Source organism: Rhipicephalus microplus, chromosome 5 (genome assembly GCF_043290135.1).
Source record: "Rhipicephalus microplus isolate Deutch F79 chromosome 5, USDA_Rmic, whole genome shotgun sequence".
Classification (NCBI taxonomy): Eukaryota; Metazoa; Arthropoda; class Arachnida; order Ixodida; family Ixodidae; genus Rhipicephalus; species Rhipicephalus microplus.
The window spans coordinates 158,195,888-158,216,903 of NC_134704.1; the positions used below are offsets into that span (position 1 = coordinate 158,195,888).

The 21,016-nt window shown below is 43.1% G+C and overlaps 1 protein-coding gene across 13 annotated transcripts in view; it reads right to left on the reverse strand.

The window, feature by feature from the left end:
- LOC119173336 (uncharacterized) overlaps positions 1-21,016 on the reverse strand; it is a 763,312-nt gene that overhangs the window by 169,514 nt on the left and 572,782 nt on the right. For 11 of the 13 annotated variants that reach the window (XR_012895463.1, XR_012895464.1, XM_075896115.1 and 8 more), the window contains one exon: positions 9,482-9,591. The exons of the other annotated variants lie outside the window; for them this stretch is intronic. Coding sequence is in view for 9 of the 11 variants with exons in the window: in XM_075896115.1 (XP_075752230.1) it covers positions 9,482-9,591 (110 nt within the window). In the remaining 2 variants the exon portion in view is untranslated. The remainder of the gene's footprint in view (positions 1-9,481; positions 9,592-21,016) is intronic. 13 annotated transcript variants of the gene reach the window in all.

Below are 21,016 nucleotides of genomic sequence, written 5' to 3' on the forward strand. Positions count from 1 at the left end.
AGGGCTTTACACCCATAAGTGAGGAACAAAACTCCTGTATAATGAAGAATGTTGGCAGCTATCAGTTATAGAAAAACCTAATGCAGCTAATCTTCCCCGACACATCTGTACATTTAGAGAGGTGACGTAGCTTCTGTGATTGTGGCAGTAACTCCAACAGGACCAGTGCAAAAATTGGCACTACTTGGCTAGACAAATGTCCAAACATGCCTGCCCGACTCCCTCTAGCCATCCTGACTGAATCTGAGAGATGATTTCTTAACTGCTGGCTGGACAAAAACAAAACCACTGAAGCACTCACAATACACAGCGTGAAGTTCCTCTGGAGTGGTCAACTTCGTCTTCTGCGATGAACGAGCAGCACAGTGTACTGATAAGGCACTCCTTGCAATGGTTTTCAATGCCACACAGTGACCTTGCTGTTCCTGTCGAAGAGAGCTTCGGAAGCTTGGAGGGTGCTTGCTCTTTTCTGGGGGCTGCTGCCGCTCCTCGTTTTCTGCTCAAGGTCAACCTGCGTAAAGTTGTAGACAAGGCTTTAAGAGTTGTATATAATGATATACAAATTTTCGCTGAACACTCATTTCCTCGTGGCACACTGAGGAATTTCTTATAAAACTTAAGGCCTCGCATATGCAAACATTTACAATCGATCCGAAGATGCACTCGACTCTAAAGAAGCAAGTTTGTTATGTAGTGTATATAAAGAAAGGTCATTCAGCACAACCACAACTACAGTTGCACATGAAAACGACATTTTACACGATCCTGTTTATTTACATGGTCCATTTTATTTTATTTACACGGTCCTGTTTTACACGATCTGGTCTGCATGAACTCTTCAACCGGGCACCATATAGGTTGAAAGACACACACAGACTTTGAGACAAACCTAGTTTCCCGTGGAGCATCCTCTTGCACTATAACAACACATCTCAATTTAGTTAGTTGGTCAGAACGAGGTGAAAACAGCTCGCACTTGAAAAGCACGGGCAGAAGGAATGACGCCTGCACCCTGTGCTTTCTGTACATTCTCGTTGAGGGTGCAGTTTTCACCTTATCCTTATGCAATTTCGCATTTATAACATTGTTCGCTGCATAATCTTTGTGGCGTTAAAGTGTGTGATACCGTCATGTGTATCCCATGTAATTTATAAAAATAGAGTACAAGATAGCTTGATTCAAAAATAACAAAGTGCATCCAGCGCCATGTCCTGTAGCCATTCTTTAGGCAAGTGGCAGAATGATTTATTCTTCAAAACATATCTTACTTGTAACCACTACAAGAGCTAACTCGTACACTGGCACATTCTGTTTGCCTCTTCAGATTATAAGGTACCTTTTTTACACCAGAAAATCTTCAAGAAGAATAGAAGTGTTGTAATTGTGAAGAAAGAAAAGTAGAAGGAAAAAAAGATATTCATTGATTTGTGGGGTTTAACGTCCCAAAACCACCATATGATTATGAGAGACGCCGTAGTGGAGGGCTCCGGAAATTTTGACCACCTGGGGTTCTTTAACGTGCACCCAAATCTGAGTACACGGGCTTACAACATTTCCGCCTCCATCGGAAATGCAGCCGCCACAGCCGGGATTCGAACCCGCGACCTGCGGGTCAGCAGCCGAGTACCTTAGCCACTAGACCACCGTGGCGGGGCAGGAAAAAAAAAAGATAACCTGCCCTGTACAGGGACCGAGCCTGCGAACTTCGAATAACATGTCCGATGCTCTATCAACTGAGCTACCATGGCGGCTATCCCTCTTCCATTTTGTACGGTATATATGTGCATTTATACATGGAAGAGTCAGTCAGCGCGGCCTGTTACCATTATGGCGAGTGTGGGACACCTTTTTTTGCCTACTGGCAATTACATTACGATTGCAATTACGTTACGATTACTTCCAATATCCCTATACTTCTTTGGCAGCATTATGCATCTGTCAGTTCTCAGAAAACCTGCTAGTCACAGGAGGAGGCAATAGTTTGCCCTCCCACCTAAATGCATGTACTTGAACACATGCACAACTGATCAAAAAAAAGAAAAAAAAACAAGTCACACACCGCTAAGATTACTGAGATTCACTGTTTCAGATTCATGAGTAAAGAAAAGAACTATAAATTCAAGGGTTTGTTGTCTTTATTGAACACATTATAATGAGAACTAGCAGAAAATGATGCCAAACAAACTATAGGGGAAGTTATCAAAAGTAACTTTAACAAAGTTGTGAAAAGAAAAGTGAACAAAAACGTAACTTGGCAACGTTTTTTGACAATTGAATTGACATTACTTTTTATAACATCCCTTTATTTTAGTGGGTAATGTTGTCGGGTAATTCTCATTATTAGAGTGGTCAGTAGGCTGACAAAGAAAGTATATGGCATTGATACTTCTTTTGAACACCTAAAAGTTTGAGGACCTTAAAAGAGCGGAAGCTACTTTGAGTAGACCAGAATATTTAGTTGGAGCGAAAAAAAAAATGTACACACATTTTTACCTGGCTTTTTAACCTATTTTGAGACATGAAAGTGTATGCTGCCAGTAATGCTAAGTACCATTACTTTTGTTGCACTATGCACTGTAGCAGGTGTAGTTAGAGTGGTGATAGTGAAGGATTAATCAAGCACGCCACCAACTGCGTTCACATCAATGGTCGCGTATTTTAAAAATAAACCTGCTGTATAGTAAAAACATTTTAGAGCATTTATGATTTTATCCAAATCAAGTTAAACTGACTGGGTAAGCAAACCATTTGCATAAAATCAAAAGGCATAAAGTGATTCATGAATTATAACTATGTGCACAATTTCAGCAATGCAGGGCAAAGTGACAACAGTTCTATTAAAAACCCCTCTCATTATAACATGCATGAAAAGCACCACACCACAATATTTTATAGTGCATGTAATATCGAGACTACTAGACTGTCTATTGACCTTTTAGAAGAAGGGTATCTCCTTCACGTTCTAAGGGCAACCACTTAGCCTTTTCCTGAGCTTTTCTGTGAATATTTCCTGAATTTCAGATATCATTAGGATTGATTTAGAGTCAACAGATTTTGCTTACGCATTGAAACCTAGTTCTGTATGTAACTGCAATTATGGGTGCCAAACCATCTCCAATTAATTTTTAACATTTAACTTATTTTTTAACTGCAGCAGCACAACTAGCTATGGGTGCCCAAAAAGTAGCTAGAAACAATACCTTTACCTCTTTGAGCCTTTTGGAAGTGTTCAGCTTTTCAGTGCTCACCTTACAACATTGTTTTTAAATACGTGTTTGTGTGCCCATTGCTCTTGCTCCTTGTACAGTGAGGAACAGCACATGGCAAGAAGAGACAAGAAAGAAGTACGCCGATGAGTGGGTCCGGTGGCGGCATGGCGAACTGCCGTTTCAAGCACGTCTGTTTCATCTTGCAGATTGCCGTTATCGCCGGCTGTCCGGATGTTCTGATGCATGGCCCTTCAAGCGACACACTGCGCAGGCTCCTACCACGATTCAGCGGCGATCGTACTGACGGCCATGTGCAATCTTCGACGGGGCGGGAATCTGCTGCTGCTGATCGTGTGCAGGATTTTCCGCCTGTTGACGTGATTTCGATCAACCATCTGTACTGTTCACGGCATGGTACAGTGGCGGCGCTGGCAGCGAGGATGCCCAAGGATATAAGAGCGGCAATGTGGAACCATCACTTCAGTGGGTCCGGTGGCGGCATGGCGAACTGCCGTTTCAAGCACGTCTGTTTCATCTTGCAGGTAACATACAATTACAAATGCTGCAGAAGTGATAACCGCTGTTTGCTGCTGCTACCGGACCCTCTGAACTTTACTGCCGTTGTGACACATCTGGTGCATTGCTTAAGAGTATCATTACTGTTACTTTGTGGCGACATAGAGACCAATCCCGGTCCCAAAGTTGATGAAATGTTGTCGCAACTACTGTCTGGACAAGCCCGTATCAGCCAGGAATTAGCTAGCCTATCTGAAACAGTTGCATCGTTTGAAAATCGTCTAATGAATGTTGAGGCAATGGCGGCGTCTGTGTCAAACATCATACCACGTGTAAGTGAACTGGAGCAGACCGTTGGTACGCTTCAAAAACTAGTTGGTAAGCTTGACCGTCAGAACGATGAGCTAGAAAACAGACTCCGTAAAAACAACCTGATAATTCATGGTTTGCATGAGACACCATCCGAGACGACTAACCATTTGCTTGAGTCTGTATTGGATCTGCTATCAGTTAAACTCGGTGTAAATTGTGACGACATAGAGCGTTGCCACAGGCTTGGAGCAGTAAGAAGAGATAAACCTCGGCCGGTAATCATTAAACTGATGGACTTCAGGTCAAAGATTGCCATCATGAGCAACGCCCGAAAACTTAAAGGAACTAAAGTTTATATAAATGAGGACTACTCTGCTCGGGTTCGACTGGCACGTAAAATGCTGTGGCAGAATTCGCAAAATATGCGCAAGAATGCTAGGAAAGTGAAGCTTAAACACGACACCCTCACAATTGACGGTGTTCGTTACACGTGGGACACTGATAAAAAAGCCATTATCAAGGTTTCTACGCACTCGCTTTCAGCGGGGTCCGACTCTGCGAAATCGGCTTCTGCGCAAGCGCTTGGTATAAACTCAGCTTCATCCGCTTCTGTTTTCGCGAAGGCTGATTGACGTTGTGATCGGAATATAATTGTCCTCAACTTAAATGCGAGGAGTATACTAAACAAAATTGAAGCTCTGAACTGTTTAGTGGAATGCCACAGCCCATCAATTGTCTGCCTTACTGAGACCTGGCTAAATGATACTGTTATTGACAGCGAAATTTCGCCTGCTGGTTATGCGCTTCTTCGGAAAGACAGGCGTGCCGGACGTGGAGGCGGTGTGGCAGTTTTAATTAAATCTAATCTTGAATTTTCTTTATTACCTGACCTTCCGGGTATAGAAACCATTTGGTGCAAAATATACATTAAAGGTATCGTAATAGTTATTGGTGTCCTCTACCGTCCTCCTAACTCCGATGATATTGTCCCTGCTATTAATGATTACCTTGTCAGTAACAAGTTGTACGATTGTAGGTTACTTTTGGCTGGAGATTTCAATCTCCCGCACGTTAACTGGAACTTACTTATCCCAACAGGGCGTGACAGGACACTTTGCGCTTCCCTGATCGATCTGGCGGTTTCTTTTGGGTTAACTCAAGTTGTAGATACCGAAACACGCAAGGACGCAATATTGGACCTTGTATTTGTAAACCAGCAACTCTTATCGCACGGTGTAAAATGCGAAGTCATCGATGGGTTATCTGACCATAAAGCTGTCGAAGTTGCCTTGAACTTAGTGTGTCCACCTCAAAGACCTGAGATAAAAACTGTTTTGAACTTTTCTAACGCTGATGATACTTCCGTATTGGACACTTTAGCTTCATCTTATGATGAATTTGTATATTGCAGTGAATTTTGCAATGTAGATACGCTGCTCCTTAAGTTTTGTGACATTGTGCGTGAATGCCAATCAAAGTACGTGCCTCAAAAGTATATTAAACGGAACCCAAGACACCCATGGTATAATAGAGAAATCATTCAACTCACTCGTCGCGTAAAGCGTTTACGTAAGAATCGTCATTCCAGGTGTAACGACAATGTTTCTTCATTTAATACATTGAAAAGTAAATTAGGCACTAAAATGAAAGAGGCTAAAAACTACTACTTCAGCAATACTTTGGCTAGATTTATGAAAAAAAATCCATCCAGGTTCTGGAGATCGATTAGTCCTGTATCGTCTATACCTTCATCATTTATTGTTAATGACCAATCCTGCTCAAATCCCGAAGCTATAGCAAATGCCTTTAATAATTATTTCAAATCTGTTTTTTCCACTGATAACGGCATCAAGCCTTCGTTTTCTGCATCCAGCAATCTGTCTGCTCTTCCTGATCTTGAAGTAAGCTCCTCTGGAGTACATAACCTTATATTAAATCTTGATGTAACGAAAAGCTCTGGCCCAGACGGTATTCACAATGTCTTTCTAAAAAGATATTCAGAGTGGTGTGCTAATTATCTTACTGTAATATTTAAAAAATCATTAATCTCTGCAACAGTTCCCCAGCTGTGGAAATTAGCAAACGTCGTGCCTGTATTTAAGTCTGGAAACAAGCAATTAATACCAAATTACAGGCCAATATCTTTACTTTCTACCAGCTCTAAACTTTTGGAGCATATCATTCATAAATATATTGTAGAATACCTAAATGCACACAATATACTTTCCCGATCACAGCACGGTTTTCGTGCTTGCTATTCTACTGTTACACAGTTGCTTGAATTTACGCACGACGTCGCTTCTTCTCTTAACGACCGAGGACAGATTGACGCCATATTTATTGATTATTCAAAGGCCTTTGACTTGGTTTGCCATGCTAAACTTTTAGTTAAACTTCGCACATTTTTTGGTGACAATAAGCTAGTTGACTGGATAGCAGATTACTTGCGGTCACGCACACAATTTGTTACGTTTAACCATGTGAAATCGTCTGAAGTACAAATCACTTCAGGGGTGCCCCAAGGTTCGGTGCTTGGGCCGCTCTTGTTTATTATCTACATAAATGACGTAGCAGAAATTATCGGTGACACACAAATTAAACTAAGAATGTATGCAGATGACTGCGTTATCTATAACACCATCTCTAGTGTTGAAGATCAGGAAGCCCTGAACAGTGTTTTTTCATTGTTTTGTAATTGGAGTGAAAACTGGCAAATGTCAATTAATTTCAAAAAAACTGTAGCCATGACCTTTTCAAATAAGAAACAGCCTCTTAGTTTTGCATACACTAATAGTGGTGTCAGTCTAGCTCGTGTCACGGAGTTTAAATACCTAGGTGTAACTCTGACAACAAACTTAAAATGGCGCACGCACGTCGAAACAATCTGCAACAAGGCTCTTCGAAAACTTTGGTATCTCCGACGCACTTTAAACAACTCGACAAAAGAATGCAAATTGACAGCGTACAAGACCTTGGTCAGGCCCATACTTGAATATGCGTCGGTTGTTTGGTCGCCTCACCATAAACATGACATAGCTATGTTAGAATCTGTTCAGAAGAAAGCAATAAGGTTTATTTTTTGTCGCTATGACCAGCGGTTCTCGCCTACTTTGCATGCGCATGTTTTATCACTGCAGTCTCTAGAACATCGGCGCACTTGCGATCGTATCATCCTCCTGCATAAGACTGTTCACACAGGCTTGGGTGTTCTAGCGCCCATTTCTTTTGTTGCAGCTTCTGCGCGCCGTACCCGACGATTTGATCCCTTAAACATTACGCCCTTTAGAGCTAGTCTCGACTGCTTTAAGTTTTCCTTTTTTCCGTGGACCGTGGATCTATGGAATGAGCTTGATGGGTCTCTGCGCAGACTCGATGCTCTGCAATTCGAAAAAGAGTTGCGTAGTCATGTATTCTGATAATTTGTTTTACTGTTTGAACATTTGTATTCCACTCCTGCAATGTCTCAAAAACTGAGACAGCAGAATTTGTAAATAAAATAATAAAATAAATAAAATAAATAGCGAAAAAAAGCGAAATAAGCGAGGACCTCTTTTGTATAGTACAATGTGTGTAACACTACTTTTGCGACAACATATAGACAAATTATCACGGCTATGCATCCATTGTAGAGTCATACACAGCTGCAACACCACGACTAAATTTCAACCTTGTGTTGGTTTAGGATCCCTTTATAGTGGTAAGCTGATGATATCTGCATTTGTTTGGCACATACTAAGATGCAGTGAAAGGTGATATGGCGTCATCTGCTAAGCCAGTTACCATGGGCGTCCCTCAAGGTTCAATCTTAGGCCCTCTTCTATTCCTACTTTTTATTAACGACCTACATAGTTCCCTTAATCATACTAACTGTCTTCTTTACGCCGATGACACTACTATTTTTACATCCCAGAAAACAACTGCTGAACTTGAAAGTAGCTTAAACTCCGATCTCTGTAATATTTATCAATGGTGTGTTAACAATCATCTTTATATGAATCCCTCTAAAACTATATTTGTGGTGTTTTCATCCGCACAGAACACATTTCCCTCACCAGTTTCCGTATCTCTTAACAACCATATTATTTCCGTATCGGATCATGTGAAGTTGTTAGGCGTAATACTAGACAAGCATTTGAAATATAACTATCATGTACTCTCAATATTAAAAAAAGCTTCTTTTGGCATTCATGTTCTCATTAAAGCCCGCCCTTATTTTCAGTCACGCATTATTTTATCATTATACTATGCATATATTCATAGCCATCTTTCCTATTGCATTTCATCCTGGGGTAATACATATGCCAGTCACCTGGAGCCCCTTCTACCCCTTCAGAAACGGGCACTACGTCTGATCGCCTTCGCTCCATTTCAATCGCCTTCTACGCCACTCTTTATTTATTTTTCCGTGCTTCCAATTAATCTTTTGTTCACTCTAAAGTTAGCTATATTGATGTACCGCCTCATTTATCATGGTCTATGTGTTTCAGGGCTATCCACACAACATCTTGTCAATACTAATAACACCAGGTTTTCAGCCTGTCACAATTTCCTTCTCCCTAAAGTGCGTAGCAATTATGGAAAACTAACTCTTAAATTTACAGGTGTATCCGTATGGAACAACATACCACTTGAAATAAAGTTATGTCCCACATTCTATTCGTTTCGCAAAATGTTTAAAGAGTACCTAATCACAAAACGTGTTTTCTAAACTCTGCCGTCGTGCCTTACTCCTAATTTTAGTATTTCTTTTACTCACTATACCACTTGCTGTTGCACAGAACTTCTCTTGCCTTGTTATTATAAAATTTTAACCATTCTTTGTTTAATTCGTACAAAGTGTTTTTCACTGCTTGCTGCATTGTTATCGCAATTTACTTATTCTCTAACGGAAGTCCCCCCGACAGTTTTCTAACTTCGGGACTTCCTCTGTACTGTAGAATTTTATTCATGTAATGTATTCATTCCTGAAATAAAGTTTGATTGATTGATTGATTGTAATCTCATTTAGAATGCACGTCATGTGGCTTCATTGTATATGTGGCCACAAGTGACTCTGGTTGCAAAGCAATATGGCAGAGCCTAAACAGACGTCACCGACCACTCCAATCTGAACTTGTTTTTGCTACTTGCCCATTATCATCCCAGTGAAAAATGAATAATTGAATCTGCTACAGATATGTGCTAGGTTATGCTAAGGACCAAGTATGAAGGGTGTTTTGTCATTATTGAGATCAGTTATTTGTTCAAGAACACTTGCTGTCAAACACAAATACATTGCTGTCGAAGCATCAAGACTCAAATATAAAGCAAAAAAAAGTGTCTCTTTAAAAATTACAGGCCACAAGGCAAGATAAATATTTGATATACTTGGGATGTAAGGCACGCACAAGAGGTGCTGCCATATTATACTTTTTCTTGTGTTGAAACCTGCTTGCTTTACTCACCCAACACACCTGTAAATATGCCGTGAAAACACCAAGGAGCTGATGCAGCAAGGTTGAACACATGTCCAGGGATTCCACCAATCCTAGGCAGCCCTACAGCCTCCACAGTCCTGCAACCATTTGTAAGATAAATATAGTTCTACCCAAAGTTCTTGGTTTACAGACACACATGCAAGACGCATAACCACTCTATAGGAAGTTTGCATGATAATGCGCTGGGTAGCAAAACGGATGCCAATATCAAGTATCCCGGCCTGCCGCTTCTTTCTTTCCGTTCTTAATTAATCAATCCATGGTTAATACATAATCCCCCAATGTGAAGTGTACTGGCAGTCCGGTGAAGAATTGCAATGTATTTCGAACACAGTCCGATTCGTGGCAAGTAAGCATGCAATAGGGTTTTGTCAGCTGTTCGAGAAAAGAGCACGAAGTTTAGCTAAAACCCATGTTTTTTATAAACACCATTCAATTTGATATAAAAGTTGTGAGCATTATGTAAAGGAACACGGATTCATGTTTAATCAATGATTTCTTATAATGTAGTTATATGAATGCAATTAACTGAATATGAAACGATAATTTTTGCTCGAGAATTTAGAGTTATGAACACTATCGCGCTTGCCAGCTGCATCTTGTCCAAAACAGCGGCAAGATAGGCTAGTTTCTGTAGGTGAGCAGTAATGAGCAGTGCAAAGTAACAACAAGAAACACCAGTAACAACAGTATGAGGCAAGCACAGACTGCCAACTGTATACATTATTACACAAAAGTTCGCCTGAATATCAGTCAGACAACTTGTGCAAATGAAGGTCCAGTTGGGCATGAACAAGTTACGAAATCAACAATGCCTGCTTTCACTAACAGGACTCTCATTCACATAAAGTATGCAGCGATAGGCCCCTACCGAGGTACGTCACAGCATGATGTCACTGGCACATGTAAAAGGTGTGGCTGGAAAAACACTCCCGCTGGTGGCTCAGCCCGGTACAGTCGTGCGGTGTTTGGGGCAAGTTTTAATTTTTCAAAGCTTACACTTCACGTTACAATGTCGACATTAGCTGTAGTATGTGTCAGCAAACATCCAGCTGTGTGGTAAACTGTGTGGTAAAATATTTGCCACGCTGTCTGTTTATCTTGAAGTGAACACACGTGGTGGCCTGTGCGAGCAACAGCGGCATAGTCTTCAAAAATGTGCACTGTTGATTGCGGCATGTAGTGTGCATTGAAAGGTATTGAGAATATCGGTTCAACTGAGAATACTGTGTGTGGTGTGTGCAGTGTCAATAACAATGTGTCTTGTTTGCGAAGACGTTAGCACTCATGGCAGGGACCGGTCGATGAAAAACTTGATTCGGCATTTTAGTCAAGGTAAATATGCACTTGACGCGACCATCTGCGAGTGGGTACATTTCGGCGTTTGCGCTGTGTGCAGAAAAAAATTGCAAGGTCACCGGGCTGGAAGATACCATTTGCTGAAGCTGCATGTATGAATCGCCCCGACGAGTACGCAAGCTCAATGAAGGTATAACTCGTTTTATCGAAGGCCTCATATGTCTTCATGTAATAAGCAGAGATTCTTGTTTCACATATACTCAGTACCTTTACCGCTCGATATTCATGAAGTGACAATGTAAACAACAAGTTTGTTTGTTAGGTCCTAAGGGAGCAATGTAAATATGCAAATAAGTTGTAGGTGTCAGATGCAGCGATGTAACTGCACAAAAGATTACGTATATATTAGGCTACAGGTTTAGAATCGCATACATCTCAGTGGTCTATCAGGAACGTCACAAACATCTTCCTTGCCAACCAGCCCTTGCACAGAGGGAGGGAATGGCTGGCACGGTGCTCGAAGTGACGTCACACTATTTGCAAACATAGAGAGGTTTCTTACTTAGGCAACATTTTGCACAATATATTTTTTAGATGCAAGACTGTACTCATCCACATTGATCATACTGATGTCTTTTGTTGTTACTTTGTGCTGTGAATTACTAGGCATTTAGTCTTCATGATCTTTAAAAGCAAATTTCAATGTTCTCTCTCATATTGCTGACAACTGTGTTGTTGCATAAATTGGGCAAAAAAGCAACACAGAAAGGCTGTCACAATAAATACACCAACATGGGTATTCTCCTGCAAACAAAAGTCGGCACTGGTCCTGTCATTACCCGTCTTCCTTCTCTCTTTGCCTTGTTTGTGCTGAAACAGCCAAACACCTGATGAGTTAGATGAGAAATATTAACGCATCAAAACTATAAGTGCTTGCATCAGCAACTACACAACAGCGTGATAACCGCACCCCTGCCACACAGCAGCGAAACATGTTTTGAACATGCTGGCAGTGTATTATTTTATAAAAAGCAACTCTGGCAGATTACAAAATCTCACATTGTGCATGCAAGTTTTCTTCAAAGTCAGGCGTACAATGTAGGTGCTGGCCGGTACATTATTAGTTACAAGCAAAGGCGTCTTGCAGGTACACATGCAGATTGCATGAACACCTCTCTCTCTCTACACTAGGCACACACATTATATCTTTTAACAAGCACACGCCACTGTTTAGGGGCATAATAACGCTCTACCATGAACGTATGCTAATCAACCCACTCAGGCGGTTGGCTAGGTGAATCGAGCCAAGTTACAAATTGTATCGCCCGCGAACGTAAACAAAATGCTGCTTTGCATCGAATGGCACTGCAGGCTTCGTTTAATCAACAACGTAGCAAGCGCCATGTGCGTCTTCCTCACTACATTGCACATATGAAAAAAATCGATCACCATACACATGCATGTTGCCGCAGTTGTCTCGAATTAGCTCCAGTAAGGCCGCGCCGATGCGCCATGGCTCTGCTGGCGTTAGCATTGTCAAAGCGAATCGGCAACCGCACTCGCAAAGGCGCGTAAGGCTGCCATTTCACGACGCCTCGTTCGAGTGCAGCAACACACAGTTGCACTGAGTGGCATACTTGGTCTACATAAAAAAGTGTCCCCCTTACCTTTAGTTTCTCTCACACTGTCCTGAGGGAAGCGACCACAGGCATCAGCCGTCACCTCGGAGTCCTTCGAGCGCCCGCCCAACCCGCCGATTCCTTAGACGACTCGCACTTGATCCGCACTCGAACAACCGCGGGAATAGGGCGCAATCTTAGCACATCACACGAACGAGGAACGGCGCTTCCTTGCGTAAATTTAACATTTCATGCTCTCGTGTGTAGCAGCGCGAACACATAGACGCACCGAAACGGCATGCCCACGAAAACAAAGAAGACAAACAACATCTGGCTTTAGCTGTGAATGGATTTGACTTGGATATCTGTGTGAGGAAAATAAAAAAAAAACGTCTGTCGCTGCTATAAACTAAAAAAAAATGTATGTTATCTGACAAAATAACTTTAAAACTGATAAACGGTTATTCGAAAAACAAGTTACAACTTATGAATATTTTCCAGGTCTTTGTTTTGTTTTTGTTCTAGCAGACGACAGCTTCCTACTGCTTCTACGACAGACGTAGTGCGGTTTCACGTTCGGTGCGTGTCGCCGACGCAAAGCTCTACAGTAGTGATATCAGAGTTATCAATTCTCAATGAATCATGGGATGGCTACAAAGCAGTAACATTTTGACATAGTGCAGTACGCAATCTTTCAAGGTATGACATTTCTTTGCTCCGAAGCAAATCGAAGCAAGCCGGCCTGCGCAATCAGCTAATGTCGCCACTTCGCGAGGCATGGTCGTGCGCAATAGCGTCGCGCCCCGCGCTCGATTTGTCATCAAGCAATAGAGCTACTAAGTGGAATACAGCTAGATGCAGGGATTAATGGCGTATCACTCTAATTCCCTGTGGTCGCCGACTCAATCGCAAGACAGCCCCGGGAAACAACCTTCAACTGCTTAAGCTTGTGTGTGGGTGTAAAAATACTTGTTTTCATCCGCGGCAGGGCAGCAATCTATAGTTGAAAGACATGCGAAAAGCATGTGACGTATATACAATCCCAAAACGTATGCACACACCACTAGATACGATCGCATATCGTACATAAATATGCCAACACATAGCGTGTAAAAAGCAAATTTATATACATAACTTAAACTCACTGTACCCCTCAGCGCGAATAGCTTAGCAAGCTAACGCACTCAGTTCACGTACGCGAGCACAACTGAGTGGCGCAAGTTCGAGTCCCGTCAAGTCTAATTTTTTTGTTTTTTTTTTCAACGTTTTTATTGTGCTGCTATCTTTTCTAATGCCTTAGGTTCTAAAACAAAATAAAAGCAATATTGCGTTCAAGTACGCATGTGGGACTGTGTTTTTTGCGCAACAGTTATTAGTATTTTTATTTTCATTATTAATTTTTTTATTTATTTCACATTATAACAAAATTAAGAACTAAGGGGAACATTGGGTCTGCTTGATTGTGAAGGGACTCGAGAAGTGAGAAAACTCAAACCAAAAAATTTATTTGAGAAAAAACTGAGCATTTCACAGCCGGACCAGTTTCTTCAAGGGTAGGCCCTAGGTATGCGCGAGACTTGCTATATGACTCATCTCAAGCTGTGGCAGTTGAGGGAAGGCAATATCACCGAGAAGCAGTTCCAAAATTTTGGTTGATGTTTTTTTATTCTTCCAAAATAAGGGCTGCACAATTGTGATCGAGCCAAACCAAGAATTGCGGGCACGAAGTCATGAGACAGAAAATGAATAATGTTGATTGTTTGAAAAATTGCCCTTAATAAAAGGAAGAGTTATGGAGTGCTACGTAGCTTAAGTCACAGTACGAATTTTATATATACATATAGATAGTTTAAAATGGACAGTGTTGCACACACAGGCATTGGTTAAATTTCTTTGCAGCACAGTTGAAGCATCTATGTAGAACTGAAACATCAAGAGAAGCTCATGCGTCCTCACTTTATTGCGCTTTACATAGCTTGTATGCGTCCATGCAGCCATGATATATTTTAAAGCATTTGTTTAACCTATAATCTTGTTATTCATTAAAGCTGGCCCATAAGTTGTGTCTTATGTAGCACTACAATTGAAGCGTAATCTGCATGGTGGTCTGAAACGTAATGCTTCTGAAAATCTCAAAACGATCCAGCTCTACACACGACCATCCGTGCATCAATGATAAGCACCATTATGTGTTTGTACATATCAGTTGTGCTCTCATACTTAATTATTTTTCTGACCACTCCCTCTGCCCCTACCTCGTTTCTGTCGGGAAGCTGTGGCAAGTTCTGTATAGCTGTATTTATATTGTAGGAGCACATACTATCAATAAAAAATTATTTTTAGGCTACACGCAATTAGTTTTCATAGATTTTCATTTCTTTTGTCGGTGCTCAGGAGAGCTAAGCTCATGGTCGATATTTTAAAATGACTTTTCTCTTTGCCACTGTTAATGAGAACAATTTCACTAATATTGACAAGTTCATTCACATTGAATTTAGTTCTCATTATTATTGTTTCTACCAAAAAACGAGCCCTTGAAGTTATGCTTTTTTGCTTGATTTGTTTTCGTGTGACAGCATGCAAGTAAAATGACAGTTATTGTCATTCCTTCTGAATGACACATTTTCCGTGTGACAGACTTTAGCACCTGGTCATCTGCAGAAGTTGTATTCATTCTGGAAAAGGGTGAACAGCGGTGACTGACAACACAGACTAGCCTGCGTTATTCTTTTGTACTATATATGTCACTGTGCATTCATTTATAACTTTATAGAGCTTGGATTTCCTGCTGAAAATGTGACAGCAACTGTAGAGTTTCCACATTTTTGCAACAATCCACATGCCTTTCATACACTATTGCACATTTTCGTAAGCACCTTACAAAATCTGTATATTTCCGTAAGACCTTACATTCTGCATTTTCCTTATGAAAGCTTCTGTACACTCCATACGCTTTCCTTATACTTCCATATCTTCTATCATGAACTCTCCGTATGCTCCATAAGTTTCCTTATCTTTCCTTATCCTTCCATATACTCCATAAAAAGCTTTCCATATATGCCATACATTTGCCTTATCTTTCCGCATACTCCATAAAAAGCTTTCCGTATACGTCATACCATTTCCTTATCCTTCCTTATACTCCATAAGAAGCTTTCCGTAAATGCCATACAACTTCCGTATATTTCCATAAAACTCCATATTTTTTCCGTATGTAGCATAAGGAAATGTTACGGAGTCCATATATTTTCCGTAAGATTTCATACGGAACGTTTCAGTAGGGAACGCGTACGCTGTCAGCGTCGTAGATTATCAAGGCCGAGAATTGGCGTCGGCCACGGTCAACGCACTCAATTCAGACGCCGCAGAAGAATCGGCAATCACACTAGCAACCACAACATGTACAGACACCTCGGTGATTTTCACCGTCTCACAAACCGCCTGCTGGAATTTTGCTAAGGGCCGTATCTCAGCCAATGCCATCAATATTTTGAAAAGGCGAAGCATTCCACTCCCATACACTTGTATAATATGGGTGCCTGGACACAAGGGTCTGCAGGGAAATGAAGCGGCCCACGCAGCTGCCCGCGAGCACGTCAGCCAGGCTGCTCCTGCCCACAAGACATTTGACCTGTCGTTGAAAAGACGGAAGCTGTTCAAAACACCTACTCGTTGTTACTCCACCATTACAGGCTGGAGTGACGAGTATACCCTCCATCACACACAAAATTGACAAAAGAGGAAAGCATAATACTGTGATGCCTGCAAAGCAGCGCATACACACATGGGGCCCTGATGCACTGTCTCTACCCAACGAGATATAGCTCTATGTGCGTGCTTCTCAACCTACCGGTCACCCTGGCACACTTGCTTCTTGCAAGCCAGTGTATTGCCAGACGTAATTTGCAACAACACACGACTGATAATGAAGCAGGACGAACGAATGACACCTAACAGAAACGTGGGAGGCGACGCTCGCCCTCGAGAACCTAGAAGACTAACAACAACTCGTTGCCAGGGCCAAGAGGGCAGTAAAGCCAGAGGGTTCCTGGACTAAGGAGCCCTCCCACCTCAGGGTGACACCGGGCATTGCTCGGGGCACTGTTTCAAAATAAACGTTTGCTTCTCTCTTTCTCTCACCACGTATTTACATGTTACACCGCAAATGTCGTCGAAAGACAATATATTTTCGTTTGGAGAGAGTAAACAAATCGTCTATTTGACGTTCTGCGCAAGAAAATCTGTGAATGGTATTCTTGAGGCGCTGCGTTGAGTGCCTCGAGCGTGCAGCGGAGCCGCACGAGCGCATTACATTACGTCACACGTGAGACATGAGCGCTATTTGGCAGTTATCCTGCAAAACAAGGCGCGTGCCGGGCGCACCCGTCTCTGATGTGATAAGCTGTAGAACTCAAGACGACGGGTAGCTGACACCACCCTGTCGTCTTAGCAAAGCGTTGGAAACACTTGCCGTTTCGTGCAAGCGTCGCATGGCCAGCGCAGCGTTGTAAAGTCTACGATCCTTAAAATTACTTATGAATGCATCTTCTAGTAAAAATACAAATACATAATATTGATGTGTTGTTCTTGTGCCACAGATATGCGCAATAATTGCTTTTTAGTTGACAATCGCATCCGCATGAATGCTGAACCTTGATCAATGTTGGTGGCTGCTGCGGATAGGGTGGGCCATTTGGAGTGTCGTTTGTTCACGTTGAAACCATTTAGGGTTGACAAACAGACAAATATGCAGACATACAGGCAAAATTTTCTGTCCAAGGTTCCCGATAATGACAACCGTCTTTTAAAGTCCCAACATTGTGAGACGAGTCATAGGGAGACTTTAGAGTGTCCCCAGAGAGGCCAGTGTTAACGCGGGCCAGGTGACGACACTGCGTGTAGAGATGAAAATTCTTCAGAGAAAGGAGCTGGCGAGGGTGCAAAAGCCGAAAGAAAAGAGACGCCCAGAGCGACACCCGGCGAGCGACCATGGAAGGGAAAAAATGAAAAAAAAAGCTGGTAGTGCGTTGAGCAGCCGTATTGTAAACAAATGTCCCAAACGGTAGGATTGCGTCCAAGTTCGTGTGGTTGGGGTAAATGTACACCGCTATCACGCCTGGGAGGATCCGATGAAAGCGTTCAGTCAATCCGTTGGTCTGCGGGTGGTAACTAGAAGTGGCCTTGTAAACAGTGTTTGAGACATGCTAAACGTGGTCGACAATAGAAGAGAGAAAAACTTTGCCACGGTCACTCAAAAAACGCTTGGGGCTCCATGGCTCAAAACGTTGTGGCGAAGGGAGAAATCGGCGATCTCCGTGGCAGTACCAGATTGTTTAGAAGCTGTTTCTGCGTAGCGCGTACGGTGGTCGACGGCCGCGACAATCCAACGATTCCCATTTGATGATATTGGAAGAAGGCCATAAAACTCGATTCCGATAACTTTAAAAGGCAAGGCTTTACAAGGAAGATATTGCGTTAAGACAGCCGGAGCAGTTGTGGGTCACTTTCGCTGTTGGCGATGGACACAGGAGACGACGTACTTAGCATTGACTAAAGAGAGACGAGCCAAAAACAACGACATCGTATTTTGTCGTAAGACTTGTGATAGCCTAGATGACTGGTGGTTGGATCAATATGAAAAGCTCCCAGAACTTCACGCTGCAGAGAACGTGGGACGACGGGTACCCACTTGTTGCCATCGATGTCCTAAATGTAGTGGTCTAAAGCGCCACCGATAAGCTTAAATTGTTAAAGTTGTCAACGGAGTCGGGCCTTTAGAGAACTAGTAGAGGGGTCATGCGGTCAACAGTAGTGCGGCAGTATGGGTCGACACACTGTTGTGAAACAAGGACGGATGGGGTGCCGGGTGATGAACTAAGCGATGCGATTGGAGAGGTGGTGCCGTTTTGAAGTAGCGATGGTGAGTGGTCTCCATTAGGCAATGGACAGAGCGACAGAGCATCAGCATTTTGGTGCTTCTTGCCAGATCTGCTGGCGCCATCGGAATCGTACTCCTGCAAGCGAAGCACCCAGCGACCGACGCAGCCCGACAAGGTTTTCAGCGATGAAAGCCAGAGTACGTCATTATGGTCGGTAACAAGGGTAAAGTGACGGCCGTAAAAAAGTGGTTGAAATATTTGCACTGCTCAAACAGCGAAGTACTTCTGGCCGGTGATAGTATAATTCTTTTCTGTGGCGGTAAGAACACGACTTGAGTAAGAAAGGACACATTCGCGTGACTTGTCGCGCTGTGAGAGACGAACCTAGACCATAACTACTAGCGTCGGTGTGAAGGATGGGTGTGCTTGCATCGAAGTGGTGCAGTACCGGATCTGACGTGAGGGCTTGCTTCAATGCCGTGAAAGCCCTTTCGCAGTCTTCGGACCAAACGAAGGTGACTTTACTTGCAATGAGTTGATGGAGTGGAGATGCCAGCTCCGCGAAGCCCCGTATGAAGCACCGGAAGTAAGAAGCTAACCCAAGAAAGCTGCGCACTTAATTTTGACGTAGAGGACAAGGAAAGTCGAGGACGGCGGCAAGCTTCTCGGGGTCCCACCGAATTCCTTCTTTCCTGACGAGGTGGCTGAGAACCTTAATTGCCTTGCTAGCAATGGTACATTTCTTTTTGTTAAGCTGTAAACCGGCTTTTGCAAGGCATGTGAGGACTTCGTCAAGACGTTGTAGATGTTGCGACAATGGGAATGAAAGTACTACTATGTCATCGAGATAGCACAGACACGTCTTTCATTTGCAACCACAAATTACGCCGTCTATAATGCGCACAAAGGTGCTTAGTGGATTACAGAGTCAAAATAGCATCACATTAAACTCGTACAATCCATCTGGCATTCAAAAGGTCATCTTCTCTGTGTCAGACTATGACATTCGTATCTACCTGTAACCTGACCTAAGGTAGAGGCTATTAAAATACTCCGCGCCCTGTATTGAATCTAGTGCGTCATCGATCCGAGGAAGAGGATAAATATTCTGGCGCGCTATTTTGTTTAACGCACGGTAATCGACGCAGAAACGAACTGTCCCATCTTTCAATTGAATGATAACAACTAGAGATGACCAAGTACTCGAGAGAGGACGCATGATGTTGCATCGTAGCATGTCGGAGAAGTTTTACACGATGATCTTTCATTCTGTCTGAAACACGCGATATGGACGTCGATGTACAATACGAGAGCCGCAAGTCCGGACGCTCTGAGTAGCGGTAGTAGTCATTTTGAGGACGGGGGCATTGACGTCAAATACAGAACGGTGTCTATTCAACAGGGCGAGCAAATTTTCAGTTTGAGCAGGTGTCAAGTTAGTGCTAACGGTTGCCGGCACATTTGTGGAAGAGACCATAAATGGCAGTGTTGGTGACTTTCGGACATCGTTTTTGTTGTTCGGAAGAGTAACAATCGCAACAGGCTCACCCTCGACCGCACAAGGTACTGTTGAGCCACAAGGGGGCAGTACAGATTCGGGGGTCGGATTAAGGGTGGTAAGGTAGGTAGACCCATTAATGAAGCGAATAAGCCCTGGTGGAATCACAATGGCCTTACGTAGGGTATGGCTGTAAGGAAGAATGAGTACGTCAGCATCCAAAATGTTGGTGCAAATAACACTTACAATTCCTTCGATGTATGGCTGAAGTACATAATCTGACTTGGTGACAAGGCGGGTGCGTCCGTCGTGTTCAAGCGGGGAATAGTCAATGACATTTAGATGCAGGAGGCGCTGATGACAAGATATTGAAGCGGACGCAGAAGATGAGAAATCCCACCTAAAAATGAGAGCGTGGGTACACTAACGAAATACCGAGAAAACGATGCGGTGACGGGTGCCTTCTATGCAGACACGAATAATACACTGTGCAAGTGGACGAATGAGATCTTTGGTCGCCGCACGGAGAAGTGGGCTGTCACAAGGCGTGGTAGCTTTTCAAAGGCGTTAGCAAAAGTCAGCACGAATAATCGAAACGGCAGCGCCAGTGTTTACGAGAGCCTCAACGCGTGCGCCTTCCACAAACACTGCTATCAAGTTGGATGGCAACTCTGGAGGAATTGTTAGCTGTTCGGTGGATGCAAAGTCTCCTCCTAAAACTGCATCAGGCAGTTTTCTACGTGAGCGTTCGTGGAATGCGAGGCGGGCCACAGAGGCGACACTAAACGGTGACCTGGTGACGGCGACCTCGGGCGAGACGTACGGGAATTCCCAGGCATGTGAGTATGGTAGATAGGAGACTGTGAACGGTGATAGGATGAGCAGGGAGGGTGGTTGTAGGTAGTTCATGGTCGGACGGAAGCTTCGATGTTCTTCAGGAGCGTAGCCGTGCTGCTAGTCTTGTTGGCGTCTTCGACAAAACCGGACGATATGTTCTCGATAGCCACAGTAGCAACAGATGGGACAAGGAGAGCTCTGAGAGGCGTAGTAAGGCGATGCATGCACTCGTGGTGACAACGAAGCCACAGGCGTATGGTCTTTTGGTGTAGGCACAGAAAAGGGTTGGTGTGGCAGAAATCGCGGAAACTTTGGCGTACGTGGCCGTTTGGCACACGCAGGGACCGTTGCATCACTTCGGACGTGATGG